The 24064-nt window shown below is 40.6% G+C and overlaps 1 protein-coding gene across 1 annotated transcript in view; it reads left to right on the forward strand.

Moving 5' to 3' along the window:
- The window catches only part of lrmda (leucine rich melanocyte differentiation associated), a 255668-nt gene that overhangs the window by 160400 nt on the left and 71204 nt on the right, over window positions 1–24064 (forward strand). The window contains exons 4-5 of the mRNA XM_083539321.1: window positions 527–666; window positions 2879–3005. Coding sequence (XP_083395447.1) covers window positions 527–666; window positions 2879–3005 — 267 coding nt within the window. The remainder of the gene's footprint in view (window positions 1–526; window positions 667–2878; window positions 3006–24064) is intronic.

Consider the following 24064-nt stretch of genomic DNA (forward strand, 5'->3'; position numbering starts at 1 on the left):
GCTCTCCTCCAGCTGAGTGTCAGCAGCTCAAACCTGAGTTGTGCTGTGAAGTGGTCTGCACATGCTAATGGGCCAATTATTTACACCCCGTAGTGGCCCGCTGCCATTGAAATTTGAGTGCTGCATTAGTGCAGTTGTATTTTGACACATTCCGGCTCCATTTTTCAATGAAGTGAATGTAATAGTGATGAATGCGCTGTGAAGTGGCTGTTTGTTTCCCTGCATGGTGGGAAGAGAAGAAAGTCACTAACCCCCCCTTTTTATTTTACCCACAGGGCATCCATCATTTTGTCAAAGTTTTAATGTTCTGCACCAAACCACCTAGGACAAGGAGAGAAAAATATAGGATGGGGACAGCCAAATGTGACACAGGCCAAATTCTCACCCTTAAAATATATAGCTGATCTTACATCATCAAATGCACTGGTTGTTGAATGAGCTTCAAGGATGTAATTTGAGGGGAACAGAAACAGGTGTGATGTACAACAAAAAAAGTTTGAATTCCTTGACTTGTGCGTTTTGATACCTCTCAGACATTGACGCCTTGCTTGAGCATTTGCAGGAAGTGACACCAGCTCTGGAGTACTTGAGCCTGCTGGGAAATGAGGCCTGTCCAAATCAGCTGGTCAGCTTGGATAAAGATGAAGACGATTACCAGCGATACAGGTTTGTGGCAAAACACACACATACACACACACACAAACACACACTCTGAGCTAAACTAATAAAAACTATACATACAATAAAACCTGATCTTAAACATATTAACCAAAAAAATTATTTGTCTTTCTAAGCTTTCAAGACTGTTAAGAAATTCATATGTATAAATATATATTGTAATGGGTTTATGTAATAAAAACTCATTTCCACACTAATATTCTAAACCCTTATTCTGGATTATTAATATTAAGGAGCTTGTGAAAAAAATGACTGACATTCCAAATACAGAAATATTCCACAAAACCGAATGACTCGTTCTTTCGCATGATATCGTAGCCCGATTTTCACCTGTAAGTATTTTATCCGGCTCCGATTTGAGTTTTTCTGTGTTATGTGAAATAGGGGGGAAACAATGTATTATAATAGTCATGTGTAGTAAAAGATAAAGATCTTATACCTGATGTTTTTTTACTCAACCTCCCCCAGCTTATTTTTTCGAACGGCACGTCTTCTAAAAACTTTTCGGAGCAGAAATGGATGTTGCACAATGTCGTAAGTGAAACTAGCCAGCACAGGCAAAAGATATTAGCTCATTTCTCTTAAAGGTACTCAAGCTCACCTTTCTTTCCTCCGTCGGCATGAGTTGCAAAATCGATTTCATGTGTGAATTGTGATAACCGTCAACGAGTGTTTGCTATCGTTTCTTACAAAGATGAAACGGTGCATTTATTATCAAGCTCGGGCCCATGGGAGAGCAATGCTACGCTATGTTACCACCATTTGTCAGCTTTTCAACATGAAATCCTGTCGGCTATGGTGAGAGAGACACAGAGAGAGAGAGAGAGAAGAGAGAAAAGGAGTGAAAAGAATACCTTTTTTTTGTCTGTGCCAGTCTTAGGAGCATTTAATCTGACACTGTGTTGGGTATGAATCATTTACCTTACAGATGAACCTAAAAGACGCCTCCATGCTTCAATTAGTGCGGGGGACAGCCGTTCTCTTGTTGACTGGCAGATCTGTGATGTAATATTCATAATGTGTCACGGAGTAATACATCAGTTTGACCATGATGCAGATTTTATGTCTGACAAGCTTACAGCGCATTATTTTACTACTATTTTTCCTTCTCGTAATCACTGTTTGAGTAAAAGGCTCGAGATTTTATTTCTTTCCAGCAGCCCGTCAGCACTTTACTATTATTGCATAAGGGCCATTTTATTTCATTTAAAAAACTTATTGTGAGTTTTAATCTGCAGCTAAATTTGAGATTGCACCATCCATCTGTTTCAACACTTACACAACAGTACCAAACTAATGCTAAATAAATCAAATAAGTCACCTAATGAGTCTTTAATGAACGTGTATGCTGTTTTCACGTGTAAGGATAACTAGAGCGGCATATTTCGTATGTACTGCACAAGCAAATAAATATTTATCCTCAGTGTTGACAGGCAACACATACATTTTGCTCCAAACATATCTTAATAAGATCACTCTGAAATTCTGTTTTCTTTGAGGCAACTGTAATGAACATGTAGCACGGGGTTGCTATCTTTTTCCGTCAATGTCAACATCCTCATCATCATCGTCGTCGTCATTATCATCAGTTCGCCACTGGCTTGTGCATGAGAGCTCAGTTTGGATCTGTTTGCTGCCCATATACACATCTGCTCACACCCCTCTCTCTTTTTCTCTCTCTCTCTCTCTTTCTCTCTTTCTCTTTCTAAAGCTTAATCTTGACATGTCGCTTCCACCATTCCAGTCAGCCTGTGAAAGATTCTGTTGTCATCTCCATATTTGTATTATTATCTCATGTCACTTTCTGCCTCTGAATGAAAGATAGAGAGTGTGTGAAAGCTTAAAAAGACATCTGTAATGTTACAGCAATGACAGCTTGTCAGATGAGGCCTATGTATTTTATTTTCCAATCTATTTATATACGCTTCTTTTTTTCTTTTTTTTTTTATGTATCTACTCTGAAGGTGAATTTTTCTCTTTACAAATATCAGCACTATTAAATTAACACTAAGTAAACAGGTTTTTATTGTTTGAATGCTGTTAATAAAACGGTCAAACCGGAATCGGACGCTTGGAAATGTATCGAGCTCGGTGTCGAGTGCCATTAATGCTTAGGATTTTTAGCATTTGTATATTTTTGTATTGTTAAACGGCAAAGATTTTAAAAGCGTTGTTGTTGACTGTTTTTAATGCTGCGCAGGTACTTTGTGCTGCATAAACTGAGGAACCTGAAGTTCCTGGACAGCAGGAGAGTGACTCAGAGAGAACATCTAGAGGCTGAAGCCCGCGGCGCATTCATGAAAGTGGTCAAGCCTAAAACCGAGCAGGTCCGTGACGGCTTATTTTCATTTCATTACAATAACAGAGCATCCCTGATGCCCACGCTGTGCCTTAGGGCAGAATTAAATGTGCAAAATTAATTACATCGTGAGGATTACATATAAGCAGCTGGAAGATCATTAGACTTTTGCTTTATTGTCTGAAGACAAAACTCAAACAGTTGCTGGCGCTTTCTCTTACATTGGCACGACCTCTTTTCCTGTTTGTCTGTCTTTCCTTTTTCTGCCTGCCCATCCGAGTGAGTATAAGAAAGCACAATCACTCCTATTTAAAGGAAAAATCATTTCCAATCTGATCTTATAATTAACATTTGATCTTCATTGATTACAAGGAATTGTTTTCCAAATGGTCCTTTGAATTGGCTTTGCCTCAGATGGATAGGATTCCAAAGCTTCAGCCACCACGTAGATTTCGAACTAGCCTAGCCAAATCTGTACAATCTCTACTGAAACTTCCAGCGGCTTTGTGTAAGTGCATTACAGCTTGGAGTCCAATGTTTGCCATGTCCACTAACTCTACACTGGCTTGAGCTGATTCCTGCTCCCCCATTAAACAGCATTGTATCTGTGCTACATAACATCTCTCTAACTTCTTTTTCGAAACATATACAAGGTTTACTACCAAGTTTATAGCAGAATCATCACAAATGATTCAGCAAATTTTTACAACATATATTTAACGTGTGTGAGACTACCTTAATGTCATCTGCTTGGGGAAGACTCTTTGAAGACTCTTCTCCTGTCCTGTTCTCTTTCAAAGCAGCATGTAGGCCTCACATTGGATATGCTGGACATCATCATACGGCCAGTCACTTTACGCGCACCCTCTTTTCTCCCACACATGTTTTTTATTTTTTTCCCGGATATTTTTCCCCCTTTTAGAAACTATTTTCAAATCGTGTTTTCTTTTATTTTGCACTCCCTCCCCTTCTGCTCCAGGGTATATAAGCGAACAACTTCACTAAGATTTGATTCCATGTAATTGTGCAGTCTTAAAATATTTACGTTGTGGTTTCGGCTTTATCGCTGCACCATCCCCAGAGCTGCACGCTGGATTTGAGAGGTAAATATGGTGGTAGCTTTGGCAAGAACAAAGCGGTCTCCTGACAGCGACTGCTCTCATGATTCAACACGGGATTTCCTCAAGTGCAAAAGGAGCGGATCATTCATCATCACAGTGAGGCGAGCAGTTATTGTCTGGTTTCAAGATGTTGAATTCGCTTATTTTATTCAGCAGTAAAGTCGCCAAAGCGAAAGGCAAATCATGGTGATGAGTGAGTCTGACTCTGGCATGTTTGGAGTTGGTTAGTCACAAATTAGGGAATGATGTGTGCTGTAACTGTTCCACTGGAATAACATAAACCACTCCTGGACACACAGGGTGGATTTTCAGCTTTATGAAATGTGTGTTGTCGGGACCTCACAATCAAATAAATAAAACGCAACGCGCTTGAAACACAACAAAGCAGTAAATCTACTTGGAGCGAGCCATGTTTTTTTTTTTTTAAGCCATTTGAACAACACACCTCAGGAGAAGCATATATATAAGAAAACTATGTCAGGTCTTTGCACAGCGCTTTGCACTTAACTGGATTAAAATTCGCTTCAAAGCTGTATAGGCAGTTCTCCTCTGCACAATAGGTGTCTTTGTGAGGTCCTTTTTGAGAGGCAGATCGGGAAAGTTGGCCAAGAATCTTGTGCTCGTGCCCATTACGACTGTCATGCCAGTACTTCCCCAGCGTTTGTTTTGTATTAGATAAGACATGATGTGGCAGCCACAACAAGCTCTGTGGGCCATGTGTACTCCCCAGCTCTAATTGGCTTCATCATCGTGCCGATTGTCTACTGACCAATAGTGCAGGTCACCAATTAACAAGCGGCAGAGACAAGCCAACACCGAGCACAGCCGCCTGAAGATGATGGCATAATTAGTTATTTGTGTTTGCTTTTATGTTCCATCCAGCGGGGTGTCTTACACTGAAAGACACGCTGGTTTTAACCATGTTACAGCAGCCTGTAATTAGCACTTTAATTTTCACAAATTTCCAATTCATCTTCAGCACACTGCGCAGCTGTAGAGCAGTCAGAGTCTTATTTCGAAATGAAGCAGAGATCACTGTCAATCTGAAACGTTGTTACAAACTTTTATTTCTACACTTAAGACAGTGTACATTTTGGGCATTAAGCATGTAGTATAATAATAAAAGAAACGCAGGCCAGACCACACTCTGCAACTCGTGCTACATTTCCTTTCAAAAGCACTGTTCTTTCTGTGTAATAGAATGAAAGCATTTTCAATGTGTGCCTAATGAATGGGCATGGCTTTGTTATGAAAACTGCCAGGAACAACGATGATGATTATTAGGGAGCAAAAATACCTTCCAAACCCTCCAACCCCCTTCAATGACATCCATCGTGTCTCACAGAAAAGATGCACTTCCATTTAACTCCACAAAAAAATATGTGATCAGGAAATGAGAGATGCTGCGCAAGGTTTCTCCTGTTACCATTGGATGCGTTGTGTCTTCACTTATAGCCTGTTGGAAGAAACCAGAATGCAGACCAATTAAAACTGTGATTCTGCAGGCTGATTTACATTTATTATAATGACGGCACCAGATGACATGTAGCGTTTTTTTTTATTTGTGTAGAGAATATTTTAGTTATAACATTTTTGCTAATTTAGTTTTTCCACTAACTTGACACGCAACACTAACATATTCGTTTATCAATAGAAACCTTTTCCATCTGCCTCTGCTAAACAAACTAGCATTCAACTTATGATTTTACGATCTTATAATAATGATAGCGATACGGAAAAATGGTAAGGCCAAAATTTAGCAAAGCAAAGCAATTTACACCGCTGTAAAGTTTGCAAACTTTTGTACTACTCCGTACTGATCACCATTCTTTAAGACTCCTGGTTAGGCTAGGCCACGTCTCGACTTATTTTCAAGTTACGATGGTGTCATTGTCTAACTGTTTACTATATGGACAAAAGCTTGTGAACACATGACTTTAAGATAAGTATGTGCTTTTTGAACATCCCAGTCCACATTTAATTCCTGTTTGCTGTGATTGTTTTTTTTTGTTTATTGTTTTTTACACATTTGCACATTTCTTTTTCTTTGCTGCTGTTACAGAGAACTTTCCCCACTGTGGGATGCATAAAGGTATATCTCATCTTATATCTTATCCTAAAAACTGCCACTCTTCTGGAAAGATGTTCTACTCGATTTTGGAGTGTGCTTGTGGATATTTGTGCTCATGCAAACACAATGAGTGTCTGGTCTGGTGAGGTGAGGTGAGGTGAGGTGAGGTGAGGTGAGGTGAGGAGGCCTGGGGTGCAGCCAGCGTTCACATTCATCCCAAAGGTGTTCAATTGGGTTGAGGTCAGAGCTCTATAGCAGGCCACTTAATATCTTCGTCTCCAAACCATGCAAAGGATATGCTCATGAAGCTCGCTTTGTGCGTAGGGGCATCGTCATGCTGGAATAACTTTGGGTCTCCTTGTTCAAGTGATGGAAAAATGTACATCACCTCATCCAAAGACATCCTGTATAATTGTGTGCCTCTCACTTCTCCTTAGTGAGTTATCTAAGTTACTAGTTATCTAATTGCAGCTATTTTTTTTGTTGTACCCTTCAACCCTACAGATCCACTCTGCCCTACAGTCTTCCAAAAGATTCATAAATACTATTAAATATAAGATCAGAGTTTCCAACTTGAGATGCAGCCCATGACAACAGTCAGGGTGACGGGAAAGTTTTAATACAGCTTGTCAGTGGGTTTAGCATTTCTGTGCATGAAACTACTAAACATTTTAGGGTTCGACTTCTAAACCTGAATAAGAGAAATGCTTTTGCTTTGACGTACAATCGAGCAAATGTGGCATTTAACCCTCCAGATGTCCATAATCGGCAGGTGAATGCATGAACGAGGCTGCCGCTTCTGCACATGCATGTGAAGTCAAGTGTTATGTAAAACAGGCCCCTCTGCCTTATGGTTGTGGCCATATCTCACCACAATGGTGTACATTATATTTCTACTGGAACACACCTTAACGTGTCAAGAAGTGCATTCTCGCATTTCCCATAAGACAGGAAAAGCAGTACAATTAATATTCCTTATGACATTTTGTCACTTATATAATGCATATGTTCATGACGTAATAGAAGGTTCAAATGTAGGGTGGTCAAGGCTTGGGGTCAGAGAAAAATCATAATATCCATTTAGGGTCATTTGCTCAAAAAGCTTCGAGAGTTCTAATGTTTCGGGTAAAGTGGTTCCTTTGTGTGTGTGTCAGTAAAATGGTTAATCATAATATTTTAGAGGTCTCTGTGAACTTTTTCAGGGCTTTGAATCGCATTAAAATTGAGTGTGACCACGATTGAAGCTGCTTTTCAATCATGACATTATGGCATTACATGCTGGAACACCACATGGTTTGCATCAAGCTCCAGCACACTTTAATACAATATGAATACCATAACGTTTGAACATTTTGACCTTTTCCAAGACTTTCAAATTCTATCCAGAGACTTCGAAGCCCAGATTGCTTAAGACAAAGCATCTTTTATTTTATTTATAATCTTTTTTTTTTTTTTTAACCATTATGGTCATACTTTTACTTTGCCTTGACACAAATCCTCCTGGTTGAAAATGACGCTCTCGCCTTTTGAGCGTATTGAAATATTTAGCGTGTGCGCACTTTAGCACGAGGAGACATTTATTATAGCCTGTTGCAAATCCTTTTCTCTCCTGCATTGATTTTTCCCTTTCCAGCATGCTCCAGTGGCCCCAAAACTATGTATTAATGGAAGTGGTTGAAAATGAGCTGTCTCGCTCCTGTTGGTGTCTCTGCATCGCTGATGTGTGTTGCAAAGCGGGAAGGTCGTTTTGCAAGCTGTAGTTATGAGGACAACATAATTGGGAATGCTTTTTTATTGGATTTCTTGAGAGTGAGTGTTCTGAATAAAGGGTTTAAACAAGTACGTGCGGAAAACAAGGGAATGAGCTCTAGTTAGGATCCCTCTCTAGAGCTAAGAAAAGGTACTTGGAAAGCCTTGAAGGGGGGGGGGGGTTCAATTGGGCGTGCAGGAATGCTATAATGTGATAATTCTCTTAGAGGATTTATAGGACGTGGAATGTGATGGCGTGAAACCGCATCGAGTGACTGGCCATCTTTTGGAAAAATACATGTGGTTGTGTGTAGGCTGCATTTTTTTTTTTTTCCCTCGGTGTCTTCTGAAGTACCATGAATGTTGTTAAAGTATTGCGTTTAACAAGCCATATCTGTCAAAACACTTTGACAATACTTTGGCAACCTGTACAAACACTTTTCTGCAGACATCAGTTGGTCAGGACTCAGCTCCATGGATGTTTCACTGACATCTGCATCTTAAACACATTTTGCCGAGGATGAAGTAACTGCTCCCACTCCCTTAACAAAATAATGTTTGGTAGGTACATAAAAGTAGAATGTCTCTGAAATGTCAACTAGGTTGTGCTTGGATGAAGTGTTTGACTTGATATTCATGTAGGGGTACAAGGTTTCTCCCACATCCTCCTCATGGGTAATGAAAAGCAGACCGGAGCAGTTGGAGCCAGGACTGAGGTCCCATCAGTTCTTGTCACACAGACGGCGCTCTGGGTAATCCACACTGGCAGAGCCAGGAAAGTTATGAAGTGGATCTCCTCTGTGCATTTTTCATATTAATCTGCCTCTCAGCAGAGGGCTTCATATCACAACAACAGTGTAACAGAACCAGGCAGAGACAGACCACCTGAAAACACCTCAAAGAACACAAGTGGATTTTTTTTTTTTCCCCTAGCAGGGCAAACTATTTCTCTAGCTTCCTTCCCCTCTCTCTCTCTCTCTCTCTCTCTCTCTCTCTCTCTCTCTCTCTCTCTCTCTCTCTCTCTCTCTCTCTCTCTCTCTCTCTCTCTCTCTCTCTCTCTCTCTCTCTCTCTCTCTCTCTCTCTCTCTCTCTCTCTTTGTAATTTCTCATGTACGGCTGGTAAAGGCTCGTGCCATATTCATCTCCTTGCATGAGAATTACGAGTTCCCTGAAGTGTTCAAACATAATAAACAGGGGGCTTTAGAGCTCGGTGCCACTGTGCCTTTCAGTGTGTTTGCTGAATCATTTTATAGGATAAATCTTTCCTCTGAGACAGCTATAAAATATCATTCATGCCGGAAAGTGCAACTCAACTAAATAAATTGCTCGGAAACAGAAGTTTATTGCCACTTTTTGCAGACAGATGTACCCATATTTGTGAACCTGATAGTAGAATACAGTGACACATCTCTGCCTGGTATTGGGATTATGCACGGGCAGGATGTGAGATAAAAATCCTTACTTATACATGATGAACTGTCAGCAACTCATGTCAAATAGCAGAATAGCCTCTTTCACTTTTTTTACATTGGAGAACCGTGGTCGCTTGCCCTGAGATCTCAGTATATTTGATGGAGTGTGAAAGCTGTTTTCTAACCCAAGAGTGGTCAGGGATCAAATCCCTGTTTCCGGCGGTATTGCTTTAACCAAACTTTGGTGTGTTACATTTTTGCTCTCAATGCACTGAGTAATATGATTGGTTTAACGTATTGTGTTGCTTCCAAGATTTCTTCATGGTGGTATTTAAAAAAAGAGTTATTATGAACAATATGTGGAACATTCAGTGGCAAATCATACAGTTTATAAGGCTATATGGTTTTTAAGTCTAGGCTGGCCAGGTTTTGCCTCCCATAGAAGTTGTTAATGTTGGTTCTGATAGAAAGGTGTCAGAATACACAGTGCATCGCAGTTTGTTGCATATGGGGCGGAAAGTATGAAAGTATGTGGCATGGTCTTTCACATCAAGTGGATGGCCGTGTGCTTGTGCGTCTCTTACCTGTGGAACACATGGCACCAGGATGCACTTTGGGAAGAAGGCGAGCCGGTGGAGGCAGTGTGATGCTTTGGGAAATGTTCTCCTGCCAAACCATAAGTCTGTCCATTCATGTGGATGATACTTAAAAACCCACCACATACCTAAGCATTGTTGCACACTGGTACATCTGTTTTATGGAAACGGTATTCCCTGATAACTGTGGCTGAGGATACCGTGCCCTGCCAAAAAAGCAAAAATGGTTCAGGAATTGTTTGAGGAGCACAACAAAGACTTTGAGGTCTTGACTTGGCCTCCAAATTCCCCAGATCTCAATCCAATCGAAAATCTGTAGGATGTGCTGGACTAACTAAATCAGGTCCATGGAGGCCTTACCTCGCAACTTACAGGATTTAAGGATCTGCTGCTCACATCTTGGTGCCAGATATCACAGCATATCTTCAGGGTTCTAGTGGAGTCCATGCCTCAACGGGTCAGGGCTGTTTTGGCAGGAGGACCAACACAAAATTTCACAGGTGGACATAATGTTATGCCTGATCGGTGTAAGCCAAACACGTTAAGTACTTCTTCTTCTTCTTTCGGCTTCCCCCTGTCCTCTACATCTGCCTTTTTCAACCCAATACCTGCATGTCTTCCCTCACCACACCCATAAACCTCCTCCTTGGTCTTACTCTTTTCCTCCTTCCTGGCGGCTCCATCCTCAGCATTTTTCTACCGATATAGAGCCAAACACATTAAGTACACATTAAGAAAACTATGATTATGAGCCCCTCCCCCAAATCAGTCTTGGATGTGGACCTGAGTATTCGGGCCAAGTATGAAAACGCCTACTCATATTCTCGTATCTTTGGGTCTGCAGTGATACAGAATTTTGAATTTTGAACAAAGTGCTATGAGGTTTAAGGTTGTGGGAAGTGTTCGCTTCAATGCCCTCCTCATGTTAGGAACGGCATAAACAGAGAGACTCAAGGCTTCAGAGTTGAGTACACAATAACATCACTCCATCCCACTCACACATACACATGCTATATTCAGGCCTGAGAAACATCGTCCTCACCATGCTGTTGTTTTATCCTGCTGCCAAGCCAGCTGGACAAGAGCAGCGACTCCTCCACGTGTCGTGTCAGAAAGGGCTGAGCACAGGCTGGGCTTTTCCTCATATGTCCTAGGGGACCGAGTTCGGGACAGATCTGGTATTTGGAAGCTGCTGAAACTGCTCTGGCAGCTGGACTTCTGGAGGTCATTGCTAGGGCAACATTCATGAAGGGGGAAGAAAAAAACACTCACAATTAGAGGCAATGACTCAGAGTGTCCACATAAATCAGATAACATTACACATCATAAACAGACCGTAAAACTTTAAAGCACAGATAATTGTTAGTAATAGCTCCACAACTGATTTATGGGCTAATACAAAACAGACAGATATGAGCAGTTGACCTCAGTGTCACGTCACTCTTATTGCAAAAGTGGCATATTATAGGATTCTGTTTGAAAACAAGCAAATGTTTTTGTGTTGTGTTGTGTTTTTTTTTTTTTTTGTGGAATTTAGTTTGAGACTTCATGATGTTTTACATTTGTATTGCTTCATGGAATGTGAGTGAGAACAGTTTGGAGTTTGTATTCCCATCTGTCAGTTGGATTTGCGCAGATGAGATATAACATGAAGCTGGTTTTAATAAAAATGTGTTAGCAGCCTGGAGAATCACGTTTTTTAATAATAGCTTTCATAATAACTGGATTTATTACCGGCGGTAACAAAGAGGTCATGCATATCAGGGTGTGTTTTAATATAAATAATAACATTGCTCGATTAGCTACACTAGTTTAAAAAACTGTGCTAATTGTTTTTTTGGAATGGAATAAAGTCTATTTTCCATATTTTCGCTTGTCAGTTGTGAAAGATGAGCCGACTTTTAACTTAGGCACACACTGATCCAAAGATGCAAATCCTCTAACAGCATTTAGGCTGCAATCCCTGTCTGCGTCTTATCTGTGGACAGGCTGAGTTATGCTAACGCTAAGTGAGTTGCTGTTTCACTTCAGATACAATACTCGCTCAGTGATGTTTTTGCAATTACAGAGGCACAGACAAGCACGTCCCACAGCGCCAGTTCTCATAGTTTAATTACAGTTTAACTTTTCAGTTTTCCTCCGATGATTGTAAGATGCTGCCAGCCTAATTAAACACAGATGGCTTATTCTGAAAGGCTTCAGTGTGCGTGCAGCACATTGCTCAGGACCGTGCCAGAGCAGGAGTTTAGACGGAGCCAGATCATTAACCAAATTTAAAGTAATCCTCCCTCTGATTGTATCACATAACGCTAATTGTGTCATCATGATTTATATACACATGCAAATAGGCTTGGTCGCTTCTGTTACTGTTGTAACACTTAATTTCGCTTTCATTAGGGCGCGGGGACGCTGATAGAGATTTATCTCCTGCTCAGTCAGTTCAAGGATAAGTGTAACTCTGACCTCGGAGACAGATGTGCATCAACAAGAAAATAACCAGCTTTACATGCCTTGTTTGTGTAACAGTTTTGTTTTGCAGTTATTGCCTGAGTGAATCATTGGATAGTCGGTCTTTCTGAATAATGATGCTGTGCATATTGGAAATAGGAAGAAAGTACAACAGGTGTGTGTGTGTGTGTGTGTGTGTGTGTGTGTGTGTGTGTGTGTGTGTGTGTGTGTTATGTGCTCTTTGTGTTTTTGTGTTTATGTGTATTAAAGTAAATCATCCTTCGTTATTATTATTTTTTTTTTTTTTTACATTCGGCATGACTTAATGATCAACACTGAGCATATGCAGGGAGATAAAAAAGCAGCTGTGACAGAGATAGAGGACTTTTCTTTCCCCATGGATCTGGAAGCTTTTCGCACTTGGTGTCAGGCTCCTGTGGGGGCGAACAGTCTGAGACCTCCAGGGGTGCTGGAGCCAGCAAGGCAGCAGGGAATCCATTACCCAAGCCAGCAATACCCAAACAAGCTCAGCTCTTTCACTGCTCTGTGCTACTGTGACAAGACAAGCGACCATCCCCAACTTTCCACACCCAGCCAAGAAAGGTGAGGAGAGACTTAATAAAAACCCCCAGCTGATACATTTCAACTACTTCTAAAAGATTATTAAAAGCATGGCCTGATAAAAATGAGTGTACTTGACCTAGGAGAACTTTTTCCTCACAATAATAGTTGACTTTCAGAGTTGCACAAGGACTCCAAAAGAAGGTTGTGTTATTCAAGTTTATGCTTACACAAGGCTTCTTTGTGTGTGTTTTTTTTTTTTTTTTTTTTAAGCTTGTCAAAGACATCAGTCCCAGTAAGAGGGAAAAAAAAACTATATTGTTTCCAGCACTTGGATTCCTTTTCGTTCTGACATCTGCCACTCTGTAAAGATGATAAATTCTTGCCTCATTAGCCAGCGGTGTGGGATTACAGCCTGACAACACATTAATCACTCGCCTCTGTGGCAGGCCCCACTTGCAATAGGCATTGTTAACAAAACTTTTCTAATATGTCACTCTCCTCTCTGACAGCCTGTAATGAATCATTCTGATTGACAGCCCTGATAGATTACACTATTTATGCTGTGTGTAATGAAAGATAGCGTTTCCACCTACTGTCATTCCTTAGATGATGATAGCCCACCTCTGAAACGAACATACATATATACACACACACACACATACACGGAAGAGAAAAGAGAAGAGAGAAGCGCCAAATCAGACAGGCATTGACACGGCTTTGTGAAGAACACAGTGCTGTGCTTTGTGGTAGGTGTTTTTTTTTTTTTTTTAAGGAATGCACTGTTTGGTGCTGTTCTCTGCATTTAATCTTTATTGTGATCCAGGCAGCTGTTACAGGCAAAGCGAGTTAAGTTTCTGATCGGGATCATGATTATAATGCGTGGTTTGCAATAAATACACCTTTTACTTTTAACCAATGTGCTCGTATAGCCTTATTGCGTTTAACGTTTGACTGGTTGCTAATGCTCTAAGATCCCCACTGCCGCCCTCTACCCCACCCTAAAACTCTTGCTGAAGGTTTGTCTAGAAAAGATGTCAACCAAAAGAAGGAGGAATTTGAAAAGAGAAAAAGTCCATCATGCGGCTGACAGCTAGTGAATTCTGGGCTTTTCTTGTGAGACAGCGAGCTGTCAGGAATTAGTTAACTGGAGCATATTGTGGAGAGGCAGGTAATTTAGCCTCATTGATGGCATCACATAATGGCCTGCAGGAGTCGGCTCTCTGACCTGCCACTGCTTTGTGTATAATGCAGAATTTAGTGGCATGCTCAATGCATCCTGTCAGCTGCAGGATTGGATTCTCAGCCCACTGTAGCTCAGCTTGCAACATATTGGTCAATTATTTCTGAGGCTGTCAAGCCTGGGAGACACTGTTATTTAGTGTGTGTTAACTTTGCATCATTAAGACACCATGCGACAGGAAGAGGCTCTCGTCAGCATTATTTATTTTGATTCGCCCGAGAATTGTTTGACCCCCTGTTATGTTCAGATAGCACGAGCGAATCGTTGCCGGCGACAGAGACTCGTAGGTTGAAATGCTTTTATCTGGTGATTGAAGCGCAAATCTGCGAAGGATACATTTGCTTAGACAGCTTCTTTTTTTTCTGTTTGGCCAATTTCTTGACCTGTCACCTCAGCATTGCTTGGTCTAGGTATGCAGTAACCAAACATTACAAATAGTTGCAATGAGCGAAGACACTTTCGGCGCCCGGTCTACGGCGAGTGCAATCTTCCTGTTACCGAATTGCATTAGTCAATTAATATTTCACCATTTATGGGACAAGGAATCGAACAAACTGTTTAGCAGGGTGACAGCGGTGACTTTTATTTGCAATGAGTTCATTGGCTATTAAAAGATTTAGCAGTAAATAAACAAACTGCCGGCGTCTGGAGAGAGTGAAGAACTCGCGGTCTCAGGCAACGAAGGCTCCGACAGCGGGGCGATGGAAGAAAATGAGCATCTTATCGGTGGATATTTTTTGCAATGCACTGAGTTTATGGGTGTCAGGTTAGACAGTGATTAATGAGAAACTTAAGTAAGTCTGTGTTACAGGGGCATGATTACCATTCGACAACGGCTGTAATAGCATCCTTCCACGTCTGTTTTTCTTCCTGCTTTTTTTTGTTGTTGTTTTGCAGAGCCAAGCGGCTGTATAGTGTGTGTGTGCGTGTGTGAGAAGGCCAGCAGGGGGTCGGACTTGCCCTAACAGGTAGAACTGATACCTCAGCCGGTGTACGCCCAGGGGTGGAGCAAAGAGGTGCATCTTTCACATCAGTTTGACATCTCTGCACCTGAGAACGAACAGGCCGGGCCACAGGAGATTAACTGGACCAGAGCAATACATTAAAGCTTAATGTTTTTTCTGTCTGTAGCCTGATCAAAAGAAGTCCTTTCATATCTCTCATGGAAGTTGTCTTAATGTTTCCACTTGCAGTCTGTTTTCTAGTATCTATAGCTTTCGGATGTTGGCGCTCTTGCGTTCCTAATTTACGCCGGCCTTAACTCCCTTCTCTCTATTCAGCAATCGAAATGAGAGAGGAATGAAGCCATCACAACACAGTCCTCCTGCTGGCTCTGGGGTCAACCGCAGGTCAGGCAGGTCAAGTGACACTCGCACTGAATTCATTTCTCACGAAGGACAGAATCTCGGCTGCATTGCTGATTAACTAAAATAATGGCCACAGTTGTGTGTGGGCTCATTTTGCTTGAGGCTGTGCAGCCCTCATATGGAGACCACTTCTTACCTATGTGTGTGTGTGTGTGTGTGTGTGTGTGTGTGTGTGTGTGTGTGTGTGTATGTGTGTGTTGCTGCTCCTGGGCATCAGTAAGCAGGAAAGTTTTATCTTGTTCGGTGATGGAATAGACTTCATCTTGTTTTTTAATTAACTACACGCCACATAGGTGCTGATGCCGGTCATGACCTCTGACATTCACGGCTAGCTATTAATATCCAGTATATGACCTTCGGGAAACTGGCACTGGGCAGGAAGCTGACAGATTCATTGCTCCTCTGCACTGAATAAGGTTGTCACATATTTAAGTGCTTGAAATGGGTCCAAGGCTCCATAAACCTTCGACATTTTAATTCGGCTTGGTCTGCGAGGCAGATTTTAGTCATATAAATGTTAGCTCTTGAATAATACAGGCATGGCTAATAGCAGGGATTAGGGCATTACTAGGACTAATTCGGCCGTGCTAATATTCAGACATTAAGAAGGCATGAGCTTCATGCTATCCTAAAAAATTAATTCTGGCTGAAGTAAAGTCCTGAGGTGAAACCATGGCAGCTGTAAAAGAATAAATTTTTTTGACTTGTTTTCTCTAGCGATAGCTCAGGTTGTCTTTGTATCCGCCATGCTGTTATCTGATGCTGGTGTTGCTTTTTTACCTCAAACACAGCCCAGCTTTTGTACTGTGCCGGATTGTAGTTTCTCAGTGTGGGATGTTGCATTTGATCAATGACCTCAGGACATTGGGCCTGATCATGGAGCACGCAGGGCTTCTGCTCTATTGACGGATGAGAGGTAGAGCATTTTCTCTGCAGCAGGCTTTTTATTTTATTTTTTTTTATTTTTTGTGTCGAAAAAAATGCGTCTGCCCAGGCAGGACCCGACTCGAGATCAGGTACTGCAGGTCAGCCTCTGAAATTAGTAACACTGACCCGATGGTTTCTTTTTTCTCTCCTGCTGAATAGAATGAAGTCGCAGGTGCAGGCATGAATTATGGCACGGAACAAAAACATCATTCAGCAGAGCTTGAATAGATATTGGCATGCACATGCAGCATGTAACCGGTTCGACAATAAACATTGTAACCTTGTGTTTGTCTAGCAGCTGGCAGCATCAATCAGCAAGCTTGTGTAAGGTAATGTGATAAGTGGCGCGTCCTGCTTTCATCACACCTCAGCCCAAAAGCACAGGGGATCTGGCCCGTTTCTCCCCGTAAAGCAATCCACAGCCGGTGCATCAGATAGCTTTACCATATCCTGTCATAACTCATCGGATTTCCAGACATCTGAGAGCCTTTGTCATCTGCCTTCCAGACAGCTCTCCAGCTTGCTCTTTGTTTGAGCACTGAAAGATAATGTGTCCTTTCGGTGGATTTATTTTGTTGATTCTTGGAGCTTTTGTTCAAGTTCGATGTGCCGAACTCACCAGATAAAAAAGCTGCGATAAAAGGATTTATAACATCTAGGACAATTAAATAACTAAGTTCTGCTACTGACTGATCATAAAAATAACTTTATTGCTTTCATCAGTATCAAGCTTTTTTTTCCCCCCGCTCCAACTCGTACTTTGTGTCATGAATGTCATGGCTAGTTGACATGCGTCTTGTGCGTGGGGTTGGCTTGAGCTGTCTGTGTGTGTCAGATAGTTGAGAGGATGTTTGGTTCCAGGCCGCTCTCAGACCGGACGCCTCTGCTGCACTGCGAGCTGCGGCCAGGCTTTGTGCTCATCATGCTAGACATGACAGGCCTCCTTCTCTTTGGTGTTGAGAGTGATTGCTTTCTGTGGCCCTGTGGGGGAGCCAGTCAAAATGGTCTCTGTCTTTTTTTCCATCTGTTCCCTCTTGAACTGCACATGAGACGCTGAATCAATATTGCGTGCTCTAATGTGAACTGGATGCACCGGCTAGTAGTTTACACTTATCTGAAAGTGTTCACAATTTTTTTTCTTTTTTTGTTATGTTTGTAATACATTAAATATAGGGTCAGAAGGTTGAATATTTTATAACAGCAGTTCAGACAGCAGTTCAGGCTGGAAGGCAAGTCACAAGTTTGCTATAGATTAGCTTTTGTCATTGCGTAGTACATGTACACAGCAACAAAATGCAGTTTAGCATCTACCAGAAGTGCAAATAGTAGCAATTATTTAATATAAAAGATAAATATGCAAATATATGTACAGCATTAAGGCTACAACTGTGAAAAATGTGCATGAACTGATGTACAACAAATAAATTGAAAGGCTCTGGGCAGTGTAAAAATGTGTGGAAACTGGTGGAACACTAGTTCTAATATGTTATTATTTCTATAGTGATAAGTTTTACTTGGTGGATGCGCCACATAAACCGATTACTTTTTTATTGAGTGAAGCATGTCATGTGACTTTTTTTTTTTTTTTTTTTTTTTTGGGAAAGGGTCTCCAGTGTCAGCTGTGTTGCAAATGGTGAGAAGTTTTCCGACACTGGAAATAGTTCAAGATGGAAGAATTTCTCAGAGTTTCTCAATCCCATGACAAGCTGTGTTATTATTTATTTATTTATTTATTAGCTTTAATAACTTGAAGACAAAATAGCAGGAAAACGTTTGCTAATGAAATAACTAGTTGTTTATATAGCTGGTCTAATATATATGCTTAAGCTTATGTTCTACTGTAATTATAAACTGAAAACGTATCGAACTAAATAGTATGTTATTTCATTAGGAAATAAAAAAAATGTCTGTTTTTTTGTTTAGTTTATAGTTACAGTAGAACATAAGCTTTTATATAGATCAGCTATATAAGCAATTAGTTGTTTTACAATCAACTTTTCCTCTACTTTTTCTTCCAGTTAATAAAGCAAAAAACTAAAATCTCAGCTTGCCATTAAATCGCATGAGTGTATTCACTTACTAATGTAAATCTGTAATGGTGGTGCCAATACTACAGACGTTGTGCCTCACGCACTGTGGAGGTTTAAATCAGCTTTTTTCTTCATCTCTAACATGTGAAAAGAAATGATTTTGTTTAGACGTACTGGGAGAGCAATACAATCTGTCACAAAGTAACATCACGTCATGTAAACGGTGTTTATTTCCATTCTTCGCTGCAAATCAACGCTTTCTTACTCATCCTAATAACATAACCTGCACTAGTACGTCTCAGCGAAGGATACTAATTGCTCGTATGCTATGAGTATGACTACCTAAAGGCATCTGATCATCTGTCTTACACACTGAGAGGTATACCAGCGGTTTCATATCCTAACTCGGAATTAATGTGCTTTTTTACAGCCTGCTGGGAGCTGCAATCATACGTGCCACTATAACATAATATCTAAGCTCTAAAGACATGACTGTTCCTTTTAATGGCCTTTTTGTCTCAAAGCTCACCCATTATTCACAATGATGTCGAATCATCAGAATACATGCTCCATTGTCAGCTCGTAGCCAAAAGCGCCTGCTTTTAATCTTTTCGTTTTTCTTTTTTTTCTTTGTTTAGTTTTTTTACCCTCTATCTTGGAGATCACTTATTGTACAGCAAATTCTTCTGCTAGTTGTTCTTTATCGGGAGAAGAGATAGCACTGTTAATTTGTCTTCGCAGCACCTGTTTGCCGCTGCGCCTCGCAAACCCAATCAACCTGTTTGGGATGAAACATCTTGGCGGTGAAACAGGGATTGTTGTAAAGCTCACCATGTGTGTGATGTTCTTTCTAACATTCTGGTACAGACATTGGCCTTCAAATGTGGCTGCGTTACAGTTTATAATGAACTGAATAATCTAAAATATACAAATATTTAAATAAATAGTATAATCCGAAAAAATAATGGTTATAAAAAAAAACTATGCACAAAATATACCTTTAATCAGAAATGGACAGCGTGGTCTGTGTGGTGTTTCTGATCGTGTTCATGGTCTACATTGGTCATTGTTCTTGATTTTCCTCCAATCCTACAAAAACACACTAGAAGGTGAATTGGCCATGCAGAATTGCCCCTAGATGTCAATAAGTACATTGACATACCATCCCGAGTGTATTCCTGTCAATTGTACAATTCCGGGAATGAAAAACAGTCTGTTAGGAAAAGGTATTGCAATATGAATTCTTTGCGAATGCAGCTCTGATTTCCCATCATGTCTTCTTTATCTTTAACCTGCACTTTTTAATAAACGTCTATTTTGAGCAAATAAATCTCAGCAATTGATTTAGATCTGTTTACAATAAACCTTTTTGTGTGTGAGTCGCGTTATTTTCGCCAATACTCGCTGGTACAAATATTTGATTCCTTGCCTTTTTTTTTTTTTTTTACTTTATTCAAACACAAGGCAAGTACTGTTTTGTCTTTCTTTTTTGCCCGTGAGAGTGCTGATTAACCCGAGTTCTGATGGCTGCGATATCACAACGTGGTTGTGTATGGTTTGTTATCTTGACATTTCTTCATTCCCTGCCTGCTTTTGTTTGCTCTCTGCGTCGTCACAGTAACCATCACGGTTAGGGTTGGAAGTGGCTGCTAATGAATATACCACCTGCATTGCTCCTGTTGCTCCGGACTGCTTCCACGGGGACGTACTGGAACAGACATGTTGTGGGTAGGCATGCGTGTTGTTCGTGTTGTTAGGCGGTGTTGTGTCACTCCTTCTCAGCCCGTGTCAATAGAGCCGTGTCTGCAGGCCTGCACCGCATGCTGCGTGACCTCGGTGCATTTCTGAAGTGCATGTCACAACTCTGCTACTGCGCTCTGGGCACACACTCTGATCCTTCACTCAGCCACACAGCCGGAGAGGCCACACTGTATCCCCTCTGAGAGAGAGAGAGAGAGAGAGAGAGAGAGAGGATGAAATAAGGCAGCTCATGTGCTGTGTAAACATCTGTGTTTTACCTGTCATTCCCCCTGAGAGCTGTCTCATTACTTTTATCTCTGCTCTCAGCATTCAGCATGAAACTTCATCCTGTCCTTCCTCCCGCTGTACATGCATACCATTTTGTCAAACAAGCTCGACATACTTCAGCGGATGAGGCGAGGAGCTTTTGTTAAACATGGCACTCAGTGAAGCAGTGGGCTGCACTTTAAAGCGGGGTGGAATATTTGGCACGGATAGCACAGACGTGTGGTTGAAGCATGCCGTAGGTGTGAACATGCGCAGCGGCTCGTGTCTCCTTCGCTGCCCCTGTTTACATGCTCATTAGCGAGCTCCGGCTTTCATCAAGCTCTCGTCCACGAATATCGCATTGTTTTAGTGTGTCAGTGACAGTAGGTCCGTGACCGAGGTCTGTACGGCACGGTTCCACCACAACGCACGTGAGAGATAAAAAACAAAACTGATTGGGTGGGGTGTCTTGTTTCTTACATTTTTTTTTTCACCTGTCTCTGTAGAAGTAGTGGGTGGTCTGACGCTGGCTTTTATGGCAGGCCGCTACCTAATTTTGTGTCGAAATTTGTCTGAGCACGTCTCGCACAACCGTTGCCCCGAAGCTGCAATGCCTTACCTGAGTACATGCATTATTTGAGGCCACAAAGGCTGTTGCTCATGTTGTTGTGCTTTTAAAGAGGTTGTTAACTACGGATCAGCTATTGGGGGCACTTTTGCCCTTCTCCCTGTCACTCTCGCTCCCTGTCTCTCTCGCCATATACCCCCCCCCCCCCTCCCCCACTCTGTAAGAATGGGTTGTGCCTTCAGGGGCCACATCATTTACCTGCTGACATACAGGACATGATTGATGAGTGGCCTCGGGCACTGAGTCGACTTTGTCAGCTGCTCATAATTTATACATCTTATCTCTGTCAGGAGAAAAAAAAATAATCAGTGTGGCTTATGAAAATGAAAACATGGGTCTTGTTTAGGCTTCCAGTAGCCTGGAAAAAAAAAAAAACCTGATGGCTATCTTCTAAAGACTGCAATAGCCATGATCCTGATTTTTTCTAGACTTTTTTTGTTTTGTTTTATTTGCCCATGCTGTAGATGTTGTGCTAAATGTTCTTCTAAAACAATTCTGCTTATTGGAGGCACACTTTATTTTGGTAGGTTTTCCAGTTCGTGTCAGCTTCTTTCAGCAGATAACGTCTAGGACTTCCAGTTCCTGGCACACTTGATTAACAGTGAAATGAATATTTATTTGCAGAACATTATTGCAGCTGATTTAAAGTACGACTTGATTAATTTGGCTAGGGGTAAGTATATAAGAGCATGTGTTCAAGGTTAATATTAGACAAGAGTGCCTAACTAGGACTAATGCTCTTCATGATGAATGAGCTCGGGTTTTTCATTTCCATTTCGAGCTGAACATCTATCACACACGTCAGGTCAGTGATGTGTAGCCGTGGCTTTTTTTTTTTTCTTTTTTTCTTTTTTTAATCTATGATGTCAGATAAGACAATGTAAGAAAAGTAAAATATGACAGTGTGATTGAACTAATATAAAAACCCACAGTGTGTATTTTAATAAAAGATAGAGATGATTTCTTTTTTTCTGCAAACTTTTGAATTTTTTTTTTTTTGTCCTTGACTGAGAACACACTCTTTCTGTTATCAAATTGGTTTTTAAAATAACTGTGTTAATTATAATACAAATATTAGCACCAAATTATGTGATTTGCTAGTTCATTAGCAGTTGCACTATACATAACCCTTAAATGCACAAGAGTATTTCAACACCCTAAGGTGTTAGTGAACTAGCACCTAAATCTAAAAACCTTATATCTAAAAAAAAAAAAAAACGATTTTATAAGCTTCAGGAATAGTGGGAAGCTGTGAAATTCTAAGCAATAACTTTCTAATATATTGTTTATTACTTAAATAGGGACATTTGTGTATAAATATTTGGCCCCCTGACAGCTTATTTGTCACATACTGTACTAGCTAATGTCTAACACATACTTAGATGCACAATGTATTGTAAACTTATTACTATGTTGTTGTTTTTTTGGTGGGTGCTTTCTTTATTTGTGAATTTCTGTAAAAGCAACTTCTGAGCAGTAGTATAAAGAAGTGGGCATCTATTTTAAAAAAAAAATGTATAAAGTAGAGGCGGGAAATGAGGTCACACTAGAGAGCCAAGGTAAATATGTTAAAGAAAATTTTATATAGATAAGAAAGTTCCATGTTGTCCAGCAATTAAAACATCTAAATAAAGTGTTTAAATAATGAATAAACTTTGCTTTTTATATATATATTTTTAATATATAAAGTAGGTTGCCATGCCTTTTCTCATTACTGTTCTGACTATACTTGTGGAGCAATGTGCTAAGAGAGTTAAAAGCATGTGTTTCTCTTTCCATTGTGATCACTACATTGTGTTCTTTACTATTAAACCCCTGTGTATTTTTAAAAGAACAACCATGTTTAGTTAGCACAGCCCCGAAAACAAAACAACCCTGATTCCATAACCCCTTCCTGCTATTGATCTGTACTTGCAGATAAAAGAGCTATGCTAAAATCATGCATTTTTCATTGCACCATCAGTGGTTCAGTTGCAGCCTTTGCAATTGGCACTAAGGATTGCTTAAAGCTATACTTATGAATGCTGTCTGGTTTTGCTCTATTGATTGCATGGTTTTGTATCTTGGATATTGGAGACACCAGTCCCCTGACAGCGTTTTGCTTTGCTTTGATCAGAATGTTGGCTTTGAGCGATGGTGAAGAATGAAGTAAATGAGGCTCCTCGTGTAGTGAGGAGATACAGTACTTTATTGTGTCTCCTACTGAACATCATAACTACATCACAGTAGGTTGTGTTGTTTGGGAAGAGAATTACCATTCAGAACTGAGAATCCTGTTTGATGTGATTGTGTTCAGCATTAATAATTAATACATTAAAACAAAAAACAAAAAAATGCACCTTACGAAAAAACTATAGGAAATGCCACTACTTAGATGCCACTATTTAACATGTGTATATACAGTAAATCTTCAGAATTAGCATGCGATCATCACTGGCATTCAAGATTTATTTTGTCATGAAATTCTGTTTTTTTTTTTTTGTAGTTGTTCAAAACAGTGCCGTTTGACCGCTTGCTTGTAGTGGTGTCATTGCGATTTATCCCTTGTTTCATATCTATGTACCTAAAGAAAGTGATGCAGCGGCGCTTTAGTAATATAGTCCATCCAGCTCTCTCCCTTCCTCATCAGAGCACTCTGCCCATACAGGTCAGCTTCCAAAATGCAAACTTTCACCCTTATATTACTATCACTGTCATCATACATGTCATATCATAAACACCCAACTATTCTAGGTTGGATTTCTCATTATGGTGAATAGAAAAAGAGGTACCATTTCAATCCTGGCCATTATCACTGAGGTAATGATGTTCGTGCAATAAATGACACTGTTACTTCACCAGCAATATTATTTCACCCCCCACTTCTCTCAGAAATATCTAAGATAGTGTGTAAACTTTCAGTTTTCACCAATATTTCAATATAAATG

Source organism: Silurus aristotelis, assembly GCF_946808225.1.
Source record: "Silurus aristotelis genome assembly, chromosome: 4".
NCBI lineage: Eukaryota > Metazoa > Chordata > Actinopteri > Siluriformes > Siluridae > Silurus > Silurus aristotelis.